Source organism: Hyaena hyaena, unplaced genomic scaffold (assembly GCF_003009895.1).
Source record: "Hyaena hyaena isolate Hyena2069 unplaced genomic scaffold, ASM300989v1 scaffold_389, whole genome shotgun sequence".
Classification (NCBI taxonomy): domain Eukaryota; kingdom Metazoa; phylum Chordata; class Mammalia; order Carnivora; family Hyaenidae; genus Hyaena; species Hyaena hyaena.
This window is the reverse complement of record NW_024081023.1, coordinates 852,008-871,612: the sequence shown is the minus strand read 5'-3', so window position 1 is coordinate 871,612 and position 19,605 is coordinate 852,008. Positions and strand designations below refer to the sequence as shown.

Below are 19,605 nucleotides of genomic sequence, written 5' to 3'. Positions count from 1 at the left end.
TTTTTTTTTATATTTTTTATTTATTTCTAGGAGAGAGAGAGAGAGAGAGAACAGCGTGAGCAGGGGAGGGTCAGAGAGAGAGGGAGACACAGACTCTGAAACAGGCTCCAGGCTCTGAGCTGGCAGTCAGCACAGAGCCCGACGCGGGGCTCGAACCCACGAACTGCGAGATCATGACCTAAGCGAAAGTCGGACGCTTAACCGACTAAGCCACCCAGGCGCCCCTGAATTTGTTTATTCTAACAGGGTTTGTTTTTGTGGAATCCCTAGGCTTTTATACATGTAGGATTATATCATCAGCAAACATAATTTTATTTCTTTCCTTCCAATTTGGTGGCTTTTATTTCTTTTTCTTGCCTGATTACTCTGGCTAGATCTTCCATTACTATGTTGAATAGAATTAGCAAAAGCAGTCATCTTTGTCTTGTGATCTTAGAAGACAAGCTTTCAATCTTTTGCCATCAAATATGATGATAGTTGTGGGATTTTCATATAGTTTCGTTTCCTTTTACTTAGTTTTCCTTTTATGTTTACTTAGTTTCCTTTTAGTCTTTGTTTTTCTTTGAGTTTTTATCATGAAAGTGTATTGATTTTTGTCATGCTTTTTAACATCAATTGAAGTTATGTATTTATCCGCCTTAATTTTATTACTGTGGTATATTGCTTTGATTGGTTTTTGTATGTGGAGCCATTCTTGAATTCTAGGGGAAAAAAATCCCAATATGTCATGGTATATAATCCTTTCAATATGCTGCTGAATTCAGTTTGCATCAGTGTTTATATAGGGTATGTAGTTTTCTTGTAATGTCTTTGGCTTACATATCAGGACAATGCTGGCCTTAGAATTAGAGAGTGTTCCCTCCTGTTTTTTGGAAAAGTTTGAGATGGTTTGGTGTTTTTTAAATGTTTGGCATAATTCATCAGTGAAAACATCAGGATCCAGGCTTTTCTTTTTTGGAGAGGTTTAAAAAGTTTTTTTTCCCCCAGTTTTATTGAGGTATAATTTGCTGTGTCACTGTATAAGTTTAAGGTGTACAGTACAGTGGTTTGATTTACATATATTGTGAAATGATCACAACAGTGAGTTAACATCCATCATATCATAGAGGTAAAACAAACGGAACACAAAAAAATTTTTTTCCTGTGACGAGAACTCTTAACTTTCATGTGTCATATGTCAGTATTACTATACTCATCCTGTTGTACAGTACATTCCTAGTACTTATGACTGGAAGTTTGTAATTTCTGACCACCTTCTTCTAATTCCCTTTTCCTCCTCTCTGCCTCCAATAGCCACAAATCTGATCTCTCTTTCTGAGTTTGGGTTTTTTTTTTTTATTCTGCATATAAGTGAGATCACACATTTGTCTTTGTCTGATTTATTTCACTTCACTTAGCATAATGCCCTCAAAGTGCATTCATGGTGTCACAAATGGCAGAGTTGCCTCATTTTTTATGGCTGAATAATAGTCCATTGTATATACTGTGTACATATATATGTCACCCATCCATCAATGGATGCCTAAGCTGTTTCCGTGTTTTGACTATTGTAAATAATGCCACTGTGAACAGGAGGGTTCAGTGTTGAGTTAGTGTTGTTTCCTTTGGATAAATATCCAGAAGTAGGATTGCTGGATTGTGAGGTATTTCTGTTCTTAAGTTTTTAAGGGTCCTCCATTATGTTTTCCATAGTGACTACACCTGTTTACAGTCCCACCAACAGTGCAACTGAGGGTTCCTTTTTCCCAACGTCCTCACCAGCATTTGTTGTATCTTTTTGATGATAGCTGTTCTAACAGGTGGGAGGTGGTAGTTCCTTGGGGTTTTGATTTGTCTAATAATTAGTGATGTTGAGCATCTTTTCATATGCTTGTTAACCATTCATATATCTCTGGAAAAATGTCTAGTGATGTCTTTTGTACATTTTAAAATGGATTATTTGGGCTTTTTTTGGGTATTGAGTTGTATGTGTTCCTTACATATTTTGGATATTAACCTTTTATCAGATACATGGTTTGGAAATATTTTTTGTTCCCATTAGATTGTCTTTTTACTCTGTCATTTCTTTTGCTCTGCAGAAGCTCTTTATTTTGATATATCCCCACTTCTTTTTGTTGCTTGTACTTAAGGTTTTCTAGCTGAGAAAACATTGCCAAGACCCATGTCATGGAACTTTTTACCTGTGTTTTCTTCTAGGAGTTTCATGGTTTCTGGTCTTATATTTAAGTCTTCAATCCATTTTGAGTTAATTTTTATGAGAGGTATAAGAAAAGGGTATAGTTTCATTATTTTACATGTGAATATCCCATTTTCCTAGGGCCATTTATTGAAGAGACTGTCTTTTCCATTGAGTATTCTTGACTCACTCGTCAAATATTAGTTGACCATATATGCTTGGGGTTATTCCTGGACTTTCTGTTCTCTTCCATTGATCTATTTGTTTTTAGGCCAGTTCCAGACTGTTTTGATGACTATAGCTCTGTAGTATAGCTTGAAATCAGGAAATGTGATGCCTCACTCTTTATTCTTGTTTCTTAGGATTGCTTTGGCTATTTAGGGTCTTTGTGGTTCCATATAAATTTTAGTATTGTTTTTATACTTAAAAAATGTCATTGGAATCTTGATAGGGATTGCCTTGAATCTATGGATAGCTTTTGGTAGTATTGACGTTTTAACAATATTTTCCCAGTCTATGAACATGGGATACCTTTCCATTTATTTTCATCTTCGATTTCTCACATCATTATACCTTTCAGAGTAGAGCTCTTTCCCCTTCTTGGGTAAATTTATTCCCAGCTATTTTATTGTTTTTGATGCTGTTGTAAATGGAGTCATCTTATTTTTCAGATAATTTGTTGTTAGTGTATAGAAACACTACTGATTTTTGTATGTTAATTTTGTATCCTGCAGCTTTATTGAGTTTGTTGGTTAGATCTAACAGGCTTTTTTTGGTGGAGTCTTTAGGGTTTTCTATATATAAAATTACATCATCTGCAAATAGGCAATTCTCCTTACACCTTTCCAATTCTGATGCCTTGTATTTCATATCTGATTGCTCTGGCAAGGACTTCTACTACTGTGTCGAATAGGAACCGTGAGTGGGAGCCCTTGTCTTGTTTCTGGTCTTAGAGGAAAACTTTCAACCTTTCACCACTGAGTATATGTTAGCTATGAGCTTATATATGGTTTTTATAGTGTTGAGTTGCATTCCTTTTATACATAATTTGTTAATAGTTTTTATCATAAACAGATGTTGAATTTTGTCAAATGCTTTTTCTGCATCTGTTGAGATAACTGTATGGCATTTTTTCAGTTCTATTAATGTGGTATATCACACTGATTAGTCGGGGTTGAACCATCTTCTTATCCCAGGTATAAATCCTACTTGATCGTGGTGAATGGTTCTTTTAATGTGCTACTGAATTTGACTTGCTAGTATTTTATTGAGAGTTTTTACATCCACCTATTCATCAGGGATGTTGGTCTGTAGTTTTCTGATAGTTTCCTTTTCTGGCTTTGGTGTCAGGGTGCTGCTAGCCTCCTGAAATGAGTTTGGGCGCATTTCTTTTCAGTTTTTTGGAAGGGTTTGAAAAGAATTGGCATTGATTCTTCTTGAAATGTTTAACAGAATTCACCAGTGAAGCCCTCTCATGCTGGGCTTTTCCTTCATTGGGAGAATTTTGATTACTGATTCAACCTTCTTACTAGTAATTGCTATTCAAACTTTTCTATTTTTTTCTCATTCCATTGTGGTAGTTTGTTTCTAAGAATTTTTACATTTCAACTAGGTTGTTGGTATATAGTTGTTCATAGTACACTCTTACAGTCCTTTCTATTTCTGCGGTATCCACTGTAATGTCTCCCCTTTCATTTATAATTTTGCTGATTTGGGTCATCTGTCATTTTTCCATGGTTAGTCTAGGCTAAGGTTGTGTCCGTTTTGCCTTTCCAAAAAGTCAACTCTTAGGTTGGTTAATCTTGTCTATTGTTTTTCTATTCTCTATTTCATTTATTTTTTTCTCTAATCTTTATAATTTCCTTCCTTCTGCTAACTTTGGGCTCGCTTTGTTTTTCTGGTTTCTTAATGTGTAGAGTTAGGTTGTTTATTTGGGATCTTTTTAATGTAGGCATTTGTTATGAACTTTCCTCTTAGAACCGTATCCCACACATTTTGGTATGTTGTATTTCTATTTTTATTTGTTTCAAGGTACACTTTTATTTCCTGTTTAATTTCTTCTTTGATGCATTGATTGTTCAGAAGCAAGATTTTCAGTGACTGATGCAATCTCCTTACTAATTAAGGGTCTCTTCAGATTTTCTGTTTCTTTGAGATTCAGTCTTGGTAGGTTTTGTGTTTCTAGGAATTTGACCATTACATCTGGGTTATGCGATTTGTTGTCATATGGTTACTCATAGTACTCTCTTATAATCCTTTTTTATTTCTGTAAAATTGGTAATTTCCCCACTTTTGTTTCTAATTTTGAGTCTTCTTTTATTTCCTTAGTCCACTTAAAGATTTAATATTGTTAATCTTTCTAAAGAATAACTTTTTTATTTCATCGATTTTTCTCAACATTTTTGTTCACTATTTATCTGCCCTAATGTTTACTTTTTTTCCCTTCCGGTAGCTTTGAGTTCATTTTATTCTTTTTCTACTTCCTTAAATTATGAAGTCAGGCTGTTGATTTGAGATCTTTCTTCTTTTTTAATCTAAGCATTTATAACTATCAATTTCACCCTTAGCCCTGTTTTTCTTGAGTCCTTAACTTTTGGTATGTTGTAGTTTTATTTTCATTCGTTTCTTAATACTGTCTGATTTATGAGTTTTTTCTTTGACCCAGTGGTTATTTAAAAGTTTTAATTTCCACAGATTTGTGAATTTTTCAGTTTTCCTTTCATTCCTTATTGATTTCAAACTTCATCCCATTGTGGTCAGAAAAGATACATTGTGCAATATCTGTGTCTTTTTTTGTTAAAAGGTATATAGACATTTTCAGAGCAGTTTTAGGTTCTCAGCAAAATTGAGCAGTATATACGTTCAGAGATTTCTCATTTACCCCCCCCCCCTTTAAAAAAATCTATTGAGAGTTAATTTGTGGCATAGCAAATGATCTATCTTGGAAAATTTCCCATTTGCTCTTGAGAAGAATGTGTATTTTGCTGCTGTTGGGTAGCGTGTTCTATATATATCTGTATATCTAGTTGGTTTATTGTGGTGTTTAGGTCCTCTCCTATTTATCTTTGGTCTGGTCATTTTAACCATTATTGAGAGTGAGTATTGAGGTCTTTGTCATTGGAGAATGATTAATGTCCCCCTTCAATGGTGTCAGTTATTGCTTTGCATATTTGAAGATTATTGGTAATAATCTTACCATTGTACTCTTAATTGAGTACATTTATTAAAGAGTACAGTGATTAAAACCTGGAAATCCACACTGCCCCATATCCTATAGACATTCAGATTTCATCAGCTGTCCCACAAATGTCCTTATTTGGGGACCATGATCCAATCCAGGGTCATAAATTGTATTTAGTCGCTGTATCTCCTACATCTCCATTAATTGGCACAGTTCCTGGGTCTTGGTTTTTCCTAACCTCGACACTTTCAAAGAGTACTTTTTGTTATTTTGCAAAATGCCCCTCAGTTTGGGCTTATGTGCTGTTTTCTCATGATTAAATTCAAGTCACTGGTGTTTTGACAAGAATATCAGAAGGGCAGCGTCGTGTCCTCAGACCATCATATTAGTAGGCACACAATGTTTATACGTTTCGTTACTGTATGAGTGTCCTGTGGGGAGATACTTTGAGACTATGTAAATGTTTTGTTTCTCTTCTTAATTTCACCCACTAATTTTAGCATCCATTAGAATTCTTGCCTGAAACAGTTATTGTTGTGCATATGAAGTGGTGACTTCTTATGTTTATCATTTTTTTCTATAATTATTAACTGGAATTCTACTACTACGGAAGTACTTTTCCCTTCTCCCCCATTCATTTATTCAGTTACTTCTTTAAATCACTATGAACTCATGGATGTTTGTTTTATTCCTCGAGTTACACCCCCTTGCTACCATTATTAATTTGTTGCTCAGATTGTCCCAGGTTTGGCCATTGGACGCCCCTTCAAGTTTCTTCTGTGTCTTTGGAACACATCCCCATTATTTTTTGAGTTGCTTCCTCCCCCGCCCCCCAGCACCATAGGAGTTCCAAGTGCAACTTTAGATAGTATGTTTTTTAAATGTCTAGTTTGTGTTGACAATGATTTTTGGCTGTTCTCAGGTATGAAGATACATGGGCTGCACTTCACAGAAGAGCCAAGGAATGTGCAAGTGCTGGAGAGGTAAAGAATGCACTAGTCTTGTGGGGAAAGTCTCTTTTTGCAGTGTTCAGGTTTAAGGACTTAAATTTGGAATTGCATGAAAGCGTTTTGCAGGCTATCTGAAACTGAATTTAGTGGTTATGAAACTCCCTAAATTAAATTTTTGTAATTTCTCTAAATCCAAGTTGAGTTAGGCTTGGAGAGTTTATGGCTTTTATCCTCAAGTCACAAGTAGGTGTTTGGTTAATCTCAGTATAATGTTTTGAATTTGAGTCTGATGCCTAAAATCATTAATTTGCTTACCAAATAAATGTAACAGTTTAAGGGGTCAGCCTCAAGTCACTTAGAAGAACAAACTGTTTTGAGGCACTATGTGTAGAGTATATAATGTATAAAAGTTACTTGTGATTAAAAGTATTTGGTACGTGTACTTACAGCTTTATTAGCCAAGATTAAATATTCTGCCCTGTGGTTGTCAGTCAAACTTATTTAAAAAAAACAACAACACACTTCTGTGATTCTGACTTTTAATTAATGTAGACTGACTTTCTTAACCACTGACCTCAATGTGTTAAGTTGTAATAGTTACATAGAGAAGAAGTAATATATGTGATGAAAATTAGCCGTTAACGTTTCTCTTAGAAGTTACTGAAAAGGGGGAATGGAGGTTTCTGGAAGTAATGCAGACCAGGTACTTTGAAAAACCCTGTAGCTATAAAACACTTAAATACTGGATAGATATTTTAAAAATTATTTAATGCATTAGGCTCACAAAAACTAAGGGAGATCCTAAAGGGCCAAAAAAAAAAAAAAAAAAAAAAAAGAGGAAGAAGAAGAAAACAAGATCAGGGAACTGAAATCAGAGTGGTTTGAAAAAAAAAAAAGACCCCATGAAAGCTGGGGTCAAATACTAAAGTAAAAGCTTCCAGATTTATGGAGAGAGGAGACTTTTGGGGAACAGGATCTGAGACCCACACAGCTCCTCAGTCTTTGAAGCAGCTGCATCCTTCGGTGAAAGGTTAAGGTAGGGAAAAAATCTACCTGTCTACAAAAGGAGGCAACGAGGAAACCTGTGTGTCTTCCTAACAACTTGGAATAAATACAGTCCCATTTCTAGGCCTGTTACCATCATCTTGGCCCGATATCAGTGCAGGGCCCCACTCTGTACTTCCTGCATGATCGAGGAAACACTAAATTAAGAATAAAGGAAACACAGAAACAAAAACAAAGTCTACATGGATGAAACTGTAGGGGCGCCTGGGTGGCTCAGTCGGTTAAGCCTCCGACTTTAGCTCAGATCATGATCTCATGGATCGTGGGTTTGACCCCCACATCGGGCTCTGTGCTGACAGCCAGCCTGGAGCCTGTTTCATATTCTGTATCTCCCTCTCTATCTGACCCTCCCCTGCTCACGCTCTCTTTCCCTCTCTCTCTCTCTCTCTCTCTCTCTCAGAAATAAATAGAACATTAAAAAAATTAAGAAAAAAGAGAAACTGTAAACCTAGGGCCCTCAATATTTCTACAGGTTAATTTTTTTTTTTCCTCCAGATTAATTTTCTGCTACCTCTCCAAAAAAAAAAAAAAAAGGCAAACACACAATATCAAAAGAAATATATTCTCAAAAGCTTGAGAGGCACCAGAACCAAAGAGTAAAATTTAGACCTACAAAGGACATTAGATACTGCACTAAATATCAGATACTGACCGCTAAATAGGTATATGCAAAAAGTCTTTTGAAGAGATAAAAGGTGGATTAAAATGTGAGTAGGGAATAAGACTTTGTCAAACATGACTTTAAAAAGTCAGTGACATTAAAAATCCAAAGTGTGTGCTTAAACAGCAATTGTATACAACTGAGGAAAGAATATAGCAATGTAGATGTGTTACCTACGTGAAGGGATCTCGGAGATAAGAGAGATCTTGGCGATGAGAAGGGGATTTCAGAGATAAGAAAGGGACCTCTGAGGTAAGAAATATGACAGAGGAATTAATAGAGAACAGTTATAGAAGATCTTTAGGGTGAACCTAGTGAGATCACCATATTGGACTAATTTGCTCTGTAAAGTTAAGAGTTTCATATGGATCAGCTTATCTAATAAACATCCTAAAAAGAATGAGGGAAAGGCAATATATGAGAAGCTAAATGTATAAAAGACAAATAGAGTTACAAGGGGAAAAAATAGATAAATCCATAAAGTGGGAGAAGTTTAATTCATTCCTCTTACTTGATAGAAAAAAAAACAGATAAAAGAAGTATGGAAAAAGGAGAATTAAATCATGTGATTAACACATTTGACTTGGGACAAATGCAGAGTACTTTCCTAGCAAATAAAAAGCACAGGTTCTTTAAAGCATGTTCAGAACACATAAAAATCGACCATTTACTGCAGTTCTCAACAAGGTTCGTATAAACGAAATCATACAGGCTATTCTCTGATCCCACTGCAAATGAAGCTGAAAATCAGTACAGGAAAACAATTTTGAAAATTCCATAGGTTTGGAAATAAAAAATATGAATAATATATGGTTCAAAGAAGGAAAATTATTGAAAACTTTAAAATTTTGTTTTAATGCTTATTTATTTTTGAGAGTGAGAGAGAGAGATGGAGGGTGAGCAGGTGAGGGGCAGAGTGAGAGGGAGACACAGAATCTGAAGCAGGCTCCAGGCTCTGAGCTGTCAGCACAGTTTGAGCTCACAACCGTGAGATGATGACCTGAGCTGAAGTCAGGCACTTAACCAACTGAGCCACCCAGGTGCCCCAGTATTGAAAACTTTAAAATTTACATGTAAGTTGTTGAATTGTCTCAAGTCTACTTAGATGGAAGTTTTATAGAGAAAAAAGAAAGACCGACACTGACCTAAATTACTAACTTAATGATTTGGAAAGAGAACAGAATAAACCTTGAAGAAAGAATGGAAAAGATGATAGATATAAGAGACCAGTAAATGAAATAGAATATAAAAATACAATAGAAACTAAACAAAGTGAAAAGTTCTTTTTTTAAGTTTTATTTATTTTTAAGTAATTTCTACACCCAGTGTGGGGCTTGAACTCACAACCCTGAGGTCAAGAGTTGCATGCTCTACTGACTGAGCCAGCCAGGCGCCCCCAAAGTAAAAAGGCCTGAGAAAAGACTAATACAGTAGATAAATCTCTGATGGTATTGATCAAGAAAAAAAATAATTTTAAGAATTGAAGAGAATGTCACCAGTTATCACAGAGAGCAAAAAGATTGAGTTCATAAACAACTTTGACAAATTTGAAAACTTAGATGAAATGCCAAAAATCTCAGAAGTTTTTACCAAAATGAACTCTAGAAGCAATTTAGATTGGAAATAGGAAATTGTATTAGTGATTAAAAATTGTTTTCTGCTCAGACAGACTGCAGAGTTAGATAGGAGAGTTCTATCAAACTTGGGGAATCTACCATTTCAGTGTTAGACCAACTCTTGGGGTAAATGAAAAAGAGGAAACTGTGACCAACTCATTTAATGAGATTAGAATAACTTTTAATACTGAACCCCAACAAGGGATGTATGAGAAAATGACATTAAGGTCCACTCGCACGCATGAATATAGATCTAAAAATAATAAACAGTCATCATCTCTCACTTCAGTTTCTGAAAGTCGAATGTTCCATGCAAAAACTCCAACAAGGAGCTTATTTCCCATATTCTAAATTGGAAAAGTTATGATGTGTCACCCAAAACCCTCAACCAGCTTGCTTACATATATTTAAAACCAGCAAAGTGTCTATACCTGGGTGCAGTCTGTTAGGAAGTATAGTGCTTACGGCATAGTTTTCCGATGACCAGACTTCTAACGTAATTGTTAGTTGAGACTTGCTCACGTGCAGTCACACGGCCTCCTGCAGCTGGTGGTACGGATCTCCTTCCTGGATGTGCTCCTCCTCCAGTCTTGGGACTGTGATATTCTAACAATTGTGTCTGAAATATAATTTGAGAGTCTTCTCACACATTGTTTTAAAGTGTGTATCAAGCTTAAATATAAAGTTTTCCTATGATAAGTATTAGTAGATATGTAAATATTCAATTATACATGAGATCGGATGATCAACAAAAGGCAGTCTTTGGCTCACACTCTGCAGTGTGTGGTTGTGTTGCCACCCCGAGCCCAGCAATGCATAAAAACCACAATCCTGTCTTCCTGGTTTATTCCTGGATTAAAAGGTTGACATTAGCGGTCTTATAAATGCAACAGACCACAATAGCATATTAAAGAAGAAAGATATATGATCATCGGATGCAGAAAATACAATGGACCAATTGTATAATATCATACACTTAAGTACAGAGATTCAATAACATTAAGCACCCAGTTAGAGTAAAAGGATTTAACAAGTTTTTGTAGAAAATAACTTCTTTGTCCTGATATATGTACTCAGACCTGCAGTATATATCTGACTTGCAGTGTATCGATCCCATATTCAGCCATCTTGCTAAATCCTCTTTCCCAGTAATTTGTATGTGGGCCTGGGAGTTGTTTTGTGTAGATGGTAGGTTTTGTTTCCTCCCTCCTAATGTGTACAACTTTCATTTTGTCCTATCTTTTATATGGGGTAGAATCTCCAAAATGAAAATAGTTGAAGACCTTCATTCAAATTTTGGCTCCATGAGGGTTAAACGTGAGAGAGAAATTACATCTTTTGGAAAATAGTGGAAAACCTTTAAGACCTCAGGGTAGAGAAAGATTCCTTTTTAATGTTCATTTATTTACTTTGAGAGAGAGCACGAGTTGGGGGAGGGGCACACAGAGAGAGGGTGTGAGAGAGAATCCCAAGCAGGCTGCATGCTATCAGTGCAGAGCCTGACGCAGGGCTCGATCCCAAGAATCATGAGATCATGAACTGAGCTGAAATTAAGAGTTGGACGCTTAACCTACTGAACCACCCATGCGCCCCAAGAAAGATTTCTTAAAGAAGGCATAAAAAGCACCGACTAAAAATACTAATGATTTTTATCAAAGCTTCTACTCATTGAATGACACCATGAAAAAGTTAAGCAGTTCATAAAACAGAGGACAAGTGTTCATAAAATATGAACAACATATACAGCCCAGTAAAATAACCCAATAGAAAAGTGTCCAAAAGCTATGACCAGGCATTTTACAGAGGGAAAAGTAGGAAATGGCCAATACACATGAAAATGTGTTTTGGCGTTGAATAGTGATCAAAGAAATACAAATTGAAACCACAAATTCATATTCATTAGCTTACCAAGAATTTAAGCCTCGAGTGTCTGTGGCTTACTGGCTGAGGAAAGTCTGGTTTCTTCCCTTGGAAGAAACATGATGACGAACAACTAGAACTAAATCCATTGCTACAATTGCGTTAGAAAGCATGAGTTGGCACTAAGTAGAAGTTCAAGTTGCATGTACGTCTCCAAAAACAGTTCTGTTCCTGGGCATACATCCAGAGCTTTGCAGCTCAAGCTTTCCTCTGATCACATGGGTACGGCACGTATTTTCTCTGATAACGTTGGCTTTGCCTTTATTACGTAAGAAATAGATGAGGCCCCTTGAAGTCAGAGGTGGCTAGGCCGGGGCAGTCTGATTACCCCAGGTCCTGTTGAGCCCGTCTGGGAGGTGAGAGCAGTGCCTTGGACACAGCTATAACTCATTTGTGAACCTTGGCACGTGTGCACCAGGAGATTTGTACCAGCATGTTTGAGCAGGTTTTGTGAAACTTTAGGCAGTTACACAGTCCCATCTACAGAATAAATTCTAATGTTATTCATAAAATCAAGTACCATACAGCAGGGACAATTAGTGAACTACTGCATCTGTATGAATCTGCATGGGGAGGCCCACGGTGTTCAGTGAAGACCATATTCTGTAGAGGAGCTTTAACAAATAATTCTTTTGATTGTACGAAGTGTTTTATAATGAAATATATAGGAAAATGAATCTCCTGTAAGATATGTTGTTGAATTTATGCTACTTAAGGTTCTTAATTTATTCATAGAGCTATTATAAGACCCACATCTGATCAAAAGTGCCTCTGTTGTTTTCCAGAAATATAATGCTCAGCTTTAAAAATGAAAATTTATTGGGGCACCTGGTGGCTCAGTCACTTAAGCATCCAACTTCAGCTCAGGTCATGATCTCACAGTTAATTCATTGGTTTGAGCCTTGCATCGGGCTCTGTGCTGTCACCTCGGAGCCTGGAGCCTGCTTCAGATTCTGTGTCTCCCTCCCTCTCTGCCCCTCCCCTGCTTGCGCGCACACGCACTTTCTCAAAAATAAATAAACATTAAAGCAATTTTTAAAAAATGAAAATTTATTTCAAATTCCTCTGATGTATTGTTGAGACACAAAAATGTTTAAAATGTCAATCTTTAATATGCATAGTGCTAACCTATAATGAGTTTATTTTGTCAGACTGTCGCTCATGTGTCTTTGGTGGCCTTGAACCAGACAGCTTCCACCTGCCAGGGCAAATACACTTAGGAACCATTCAGTCTTTTTTGACACATTATTTTATACTCATCTTAAGTTTTAAAGCTAGTTCTTACTATATAGTCTTAAAATTCAGATGGTATCTTAGAAAATCAACATTTGTAGTTTGTCTAGGCTTTTCTACACTTTTTTTTTTAACAAGTTCTTTACATTTATTTTCTTTCTAGCAATATATAAATGAATAGTTAATGATGACGTTAGGGGTTAGACTCTCAGGGCAGTTTTTAAAAGTTAGACTCCAGGTGCATTATTTTCTTCTGATCCCTATTATTGTGAAATACTTGCTTGTCTTCAAATTGAACCCTTAAGATTCATGGTTTAACAATTTGAAGTATAAGTTGGTTAAATTAGACATGCTTCTCCGTGTTTCCGCCTGGCTCTTGTGGCTGTGGTAGGAAGTTCACCGAAGTGCGTGTTGGAAATCCTAGTTTCTGTGCTAGGACGTTTGACCTTGGGCACCTGCCTTAGTCTCTCTGCTGTGAGTTTGCTCATCTATAAGATGTCATACGTAACACCACCTTCCCTGCTCACCAGACAGCGTTGTTTGGAAATCACGTGAAATTCTGTACCCCCAAAGCACTGAACAGTTGCGTGTCATACACGGTTGGGTCCTATTATTAGCCGTCTCATCGGTCATTGGCATTCTCTGTCCAGTGTCTTCATTCTCCCTTCAGTGCCCAACAGAAGGCATTTTGGAATGAAGCACGGTGGGTTTGTCTTCCTGCTTAAGTTTGATATCCTGGTGTTAGATCTGGTTTTATTCAGAATGGTTTATTTAGAGGTGGAAAAATTGGCCTTCTTGTGATCATTTCTTTTTAATTTTTGTTCATGTTTTATTTGTTTTTGAGAGAGAGATTGTGAGTGGGAGAAAGGCAGAGAGAGAGGGAGGGAGGGAGGGAAGGGAAGCGAATCAGGCTCCAGGCTCTGAGCTGTCAGCACAGAGCCCAAGGAGCCCGATGTGGGGCTTGAACTCACGAGCCGGGAGATCATGACCTGAGCCAAAGTTGGACACCCAATGGACTGAGCCACCCAGGTGCCCCTGATCATTTCTTACCATGAAGTCAAGTTTATCGTTTTTTAGAACCTTTTCTTTTGCTAGCATTTCACTTCTTCCTTTCATATACCCCTGTAGCACAATCCCTAGAATACTAAGGGCTGAGCTTGAGTGTCAGATTCCGTAGGATTGATCTCAGTCCACTGTGGCCCTTGGGAAAGTGGCATAATAAAGGTGATAACAGTACTTAGTTTATAAGGTTGCCATGTGCCCTAAACGACATAAAACACGTGAATCGCTTAGCACAGGGCCTGGCACACGGAAAATGCTCAAAATGTTTTAGTTTTATTACGTAATTATTGATAATGACTTCTGAGAATCGGTTCAGTCTCTCATTCTTTCCTAAAATGGCATTTTAGTGTATTCTGATATATTTTTTCTGCATATACTTCTTATATCCTGTATTCAGAATATAATTTTCAGTTTTGTGGAAGGTAAGAACTAGATTTATGCTGCACTTTAATTTTCAGTGAGACGTGGTTGATATCAAAAACTTGTTCTAGATTTTTCAAATTCACTTAATTAACCAGACTGGTTAAGATTTAACAGACTTAGTAAAAAAAAAAAAAAAATACACCACATACCTGGAAAGATATATTATTTATCCTCAAATCTGCCCGGTAATATAGGAATTATTTTTTCTTCTTCAGAGTTTAAAAACCAGAGCTAAGAGAATTTGAGAGACCTGCTTACAGGATATCAGCATTAAGTGGGCAGAATTTTCTGTTTCGTTCACTGTTGTGTCCCCATAGCCCACACAGGGAGTGGTCAGGAGAAGATTGTAAGGATGAATTTTATGAACACAGATCCTTGTTTCAAGCCTCAGTTCCCTTAGTCTGGCGTCACAGCTATATATATTCACATTGCTCAGTATTCCTTAGATTCCTTTTAGGGATCTTTATAAACCTCGTTGGCAATAGGCATTTTTCTAAAAAATTTTTTTTAATGTTTTATTTCTTTCTAAGAGAGGGAGAGAGAGACAGTGTGAGCAGGGAAGGTCAGAGAGAGAGGGAGATACAGAATCTGAAGCACGCTCCAGGCTCTGAGCTAGCTGTCAGCACAGAGCCTGATGCGGGGCTCGAACCCACTACTCGTGAGATCATGACCTGAGCTGAAGTCAGATGCTTAACCGACTGAGCCACCCAGGCGCCCCGGCAATAGGCATTTTTAACTAAACAAAATTAATGAGCAATGCAGCTCGAGTAAAGTGTGGTGTCCCCTCTCCCGCTCAGTGGAGGCTCCACCTGGAGAGGTGGTGTGGTCTTCCCTGCAGTGTGGGCTGAAAAGCAGGGGGCAGGTGTGCGAGCCCGGGGACAGAGTGAGGAAACCAGGTGGCTTTTAACTTCTCTGTCAAACTTAGTTCTTCTGTTTCCATGTTGGGAATTTCTGGAATGTTAAAATATAGACACCGAATCAGTCTAGCACCACGTCCAAATGATTCGCATCTAGTTTTGATATTTTTATTTCCCTGAAGTTCTCAGTTAGCTTAGTGAGAGTCAGTAACAATTTGTTGCACTCATGTTCTACCTCCTGAGACATCTTAATCCTGAGATATGTAAATTGTCTCTTTTTAACCATGAACTCCGATTTCAGACAAAATTCAAATACATTTTCTGTTAGGTAATGAATTTTACAATCTTGGTGTTTACTGATGTGGGAATCTTTCACGATGCTTGCTTAACCACTGGCGATGTTTTCAGAAGATGGCCTCCGCCTGCTCCTTCGAAATCTTATTCTAAGTCCCTGCTCTCCCACCGTGTTAAGCCCACAACAAAATTGTTTGGGAGAAACTGATGACTGTCATTTTTTTGCCACAGTCCTCAGGAAAAGAAGTTAGAATTCTTTTAGGCTGGTCTAATATGTCACTGCCATGCTGTTAGGAGCCCTTCACCTCTGAATTCCTTGTTGACATAAATCCTCTTCGCCTTTTTCTGGAATTGACCACTTGCCTCAATCATTCTTTCATAGACACGTACTATTTACCTTACTTTATGCAGTGCATTCCTGTTTAAATGTAAACTGAATCCTATATATTCTAAAGGCATCAAGGAACTTTTCTGTTAAAAAAAATTCCTTTTGGAAAACAAATAATTACCCAGTAATTGTGTTTCGGGTTGCTTTCTGTTTTCTTTTTGGTTTGTGAGTGTTGGTTTTTTTTTTTTTTAATTTATGTTTTGTCTAGATTTGGATTTCAAATACATAGTTTACTTAAAAGTAGGGTGTACTTAGAAGTGATTTCCAAGGTCACTTCTGACCTTTCTCTTCTCCGGGTGAAGATGCACGGAGACCAGCAGTAATTTGAGGTTTTCCGACTGAATAGTAAGTCGGTTCTCTTCTAAGAAAGAAAACAACTTCAGTTTTCTTTCTAACGTTGAGCAACTCTCATTGGCTGTCATTTCCTTGCGCCTGAAGTCTGCTTTGGCTTCCTCCCATACTGCAGCTGGTGGACAGCGAGGTGGTGATGCTCTCCGCACACTGGGAGAAAAAGAAGACGAGCCTCATCGAGTTACAGGAGCAGCTACAGCAGCTTCCAGGTTTAATAGCAGATTTAGAATCCATGACCGCCAATCTGAGTAAGTGTTAACGTTTGTATCTGTCTGTGACTTTTAGGAATGAAAATAACTTGGACAGGACTTGATAGGAATTCAAAGCCTTCTAAGAATATATTACAGTCTTTGTTAGTATGATTTTTTTTTGCAAAGAGTGAGTTATAGTTCATTTCACATTCTGATTAAGTAGGATTAGACAGGAAATGGTTTTAAAGTCTAGAAATTACTTCTGAAATATATGCTGACCTTTTCTGCCTCAGTTCAGTTTAGGAAACATAATTTGTTGATTCTTAGAGTGACTCAGGGTTGTGTGTGTGACATCAGATCTCTGTTTAAAAGTAAAAATATATAAAAGAAAAGGGGTTATAGTGACTTGCTCTGGTTGTAGAATGTCCTCTGAAAGTCATTGCTTTAAAAATTAGGTCTTCTTAGAGCTTCATGTCTTCAAATATGTTTTTTCCCCTCCTTGAACACTTGAGAGATTAAAGAAAATCAGTTCCATGAGGGTACCTGTTTGGCTAAATTTATATACCTCGTGGAAGTTTATATATTTTTTTGTAGTTTTCATTATGATACATTATGCTTGTATTCTTTATTTCTTGAGTTTATAGTCAAAAAAACTTTGTTTGACAGTGCCACATTTTAGGATGGTATTGTGGCTCACTGTTTTCTAACCAAGCTTCAGATCTTAGTGCAATTTAAGAGTAGGGAGTATCTACATGGGAGATAAATTTCCCGGGCCAATAACCGGATTCAGTGTTATAGGTAAGAAGCTGAGGATACCTTATCATCTCTTCCTGTTTTTCAGTATTACCTTTCTTAAGCAAAACAAAAATGATTTGCAAAGCAAGTCACTAGTAAACTTTACAGCAGTTTTTTGTGTGTGGATGAAATGGATCCGAATGGTATTTGGAATGCTGTTGCTGGTAACCATAGTTCACATTTATAGCACCTGTTATATGCCAGACATTGTTAGGTGCTTTACAAACATCTTTAATCCTCACATGAACCCTTTGAAAGTAGCTGCTATTATCCCACTTGACAGCTAAGGAAAGTAAGGCTTGGAGAGCCTGTGACTCTCTCAGGGTCACAGTTAATAAGATGTGGATTCAGGGTCCCAGTCACAGCAATGGCGTGCTCAGTGGGGATGACACTTCAGAAGCTGTCAGTCGCCTCCTGGACTGTATTCTTAAGGCTCTGGCTCTTGCAAAGGTCTTCTGGTAGTGGTAGTTTGTGATTCCTGAAGGCAGGGCATGAAAAAGCAATTCTGGGTCTTAAGAGAAATGTCAAATAGCTGTGGTTGCCCTCTGCCCGACTTCCCTCTTGTGGGGATACTAACGATCCTTGTCCGGCCTTTGGTGGCTGACTATATAGTCTCCAAGATATTTGGAATTTTCTTCTTAGCCACTTTCTTTTTGCTTATCTTCCTGCATCTGTCAGAGTCATTTGCTGTAAATTGCTTGTGGATGTCTCTGCAGACAGGATAACCTCCCTTCCTTTTTTTTCCTAGCCGGGAGTACATTCTGTTTATAGATTTTCTTTGTTCGATAGCACTTTCCTGATTAAGTGCATTTTGCTGCAACTCTAATTATTCTCGTAATTAATCCTGCTTGGGAAATGCAGTTTATAGAAGTCTTTCTTAAAATAGAATATACAGGCATACCTCAGACATTGGGGGTTTGCTTCTAGACCACCTCAGTAAAACAAATATTGTAATAAAATGAGTCAAATGAAGTTTTTGGTTTCTCAGTGCATATGAAAGTTATGTTTACACACTAGTCTATTAAGTATGCAATAGATTCGTGTCTAAAAAAATAGTGTACGTACCTTAATTAAAAAATACTTTTGCTCAAATATGCTGTCACTTGGGGGACTTCAGTGAGTCATAATTTTTCTGGTGGGTCTTGCCTCCATGTTGACGGTCAAGTTGGGACTGCTGAAGGTTGGGTGGCCGTGACAGGTTCTTAAAATAAGACATTAAGGAAGTTTGTGGCATAGGTTGACCCTTCCTTTCACGAATGATTTCTCTGTAGCAGGTAATGCTGTTCGATAGCCTTTCACCCACAGTAGAACTTCTTTCAGAATTGGAGCCCGTCCTCTCAGACCTGCTGCTGCCCCAGTGTATGTGGTCTTCTAAATCTTCTGTTGTCTTTTCTGTGACCTTCCCAGCGTTGTCACCAGCAGTAGATTCCAACTCAGAGAACCGCTTTTGTTGCTCATCCCTAGGAAGCATCTCCTCCTCAGGTTTTATCACGAGACGGCAGCCATTCAGTCCCGTCTCCAGGCTCCACTGCTAATTTCAGTTCCCTTGCTCTTACTACCACATCTGCAGTTTCTTCCTGTGTGGAAGTCTTGAACCCCCCCAAGTCTTCCATGAGGGTTGGAATTACTTTCTTCCAAATTCTTATTCATGTTGACATTTTGACCTCTTCCAGTGAATCCTGAATGTGCTTAGTGGAATCTGGAAGGCTGAGTTCTTTGTTGAAGATTTCCAATTTGCTTTGCCCAGATCCGTCAGAGGAATCACTGTCTATGGCAGCTACTGCCTTATGAAGTGGATTTCTTAAAAAAGTCAGAACTACTCCTGACCCATGGGCTACAGGACGGATATTGTGTCAGCAGGCATGAAAACGGCATTGATCTCCTTCTCCGTCTCCATCCGAGCACTTGAGTGACCAAGTGCATTGTCAACAAGCAGGAATATTTCGAAAGAAATCTTTTTTTCCCTGAGCAATAGGTCTCAACAGTGGGCTTAAAATATTCAGTCAACCATGTTGTGAACAGATGTGCCGTCATCCACGCTTTATGGTTCCCTTTAGAGAGCACAGGCAGAGTAGATCTAGCACCGTTCATAAGGGCCCTAGGATTTTGCTCAGGTAAATGGCTACTGGCTTCAGCTTAAAGTCACCAGCAGCGTTACCCCCAACCAGAGAGTCAGCCTGTGCTTTGAAGCCAGGCATTGACTTCTCCTTTCCAGCTCTGAAGGTCCTGCGTGGCATCTTCTTCCAGTAGGAGGCTGCCTCATCTCCATTAGAAGTGTGCTGTTCAGTGTAGCCACCATCAGTAACTACCGTACCTACATCTTCTGGGGAACGTGCTGCAGCTTCTACATCGGTACTTGGCTGCTTCCCCTTGTACTTTTTTTTTTTTTTTTTTTTTAGTGTTTTATTTATTTCTAGGAGAGAGAGAGAGAGACAGCGTGAG

At 37.8% G+C, this 19,605-nt stretch overlaps 1 protein-coding gene across 3 annotated transcripts in view; it reads left to right on the top strand.

The window, feature by feature from the left end:
- Positions 1–19,605, top strand: part of DTNBP1 (dystrobrevin binding protein 1) — a 127,338-nt gene that overhangs the window by 14,991 nt on the left and 92,742 nt on the right. For all 3 annotated transcript variants that reach the window (XM_039251499.1, XM_039251500.1, XM_039251501.1), the window contains exons 4-5: positions 6,280–6,340; positions 16,293–16,425. In XM_039251499.1, coding sequence (XP_039107430.1) covers positions 6,280–6,340; positions 16,293–16,425 — 194 coding nt within the window. The remainder of the gene's footprint in view (positions 1–6,279; positions 6,341–16,292; positions 16,426–19,605) is intronic.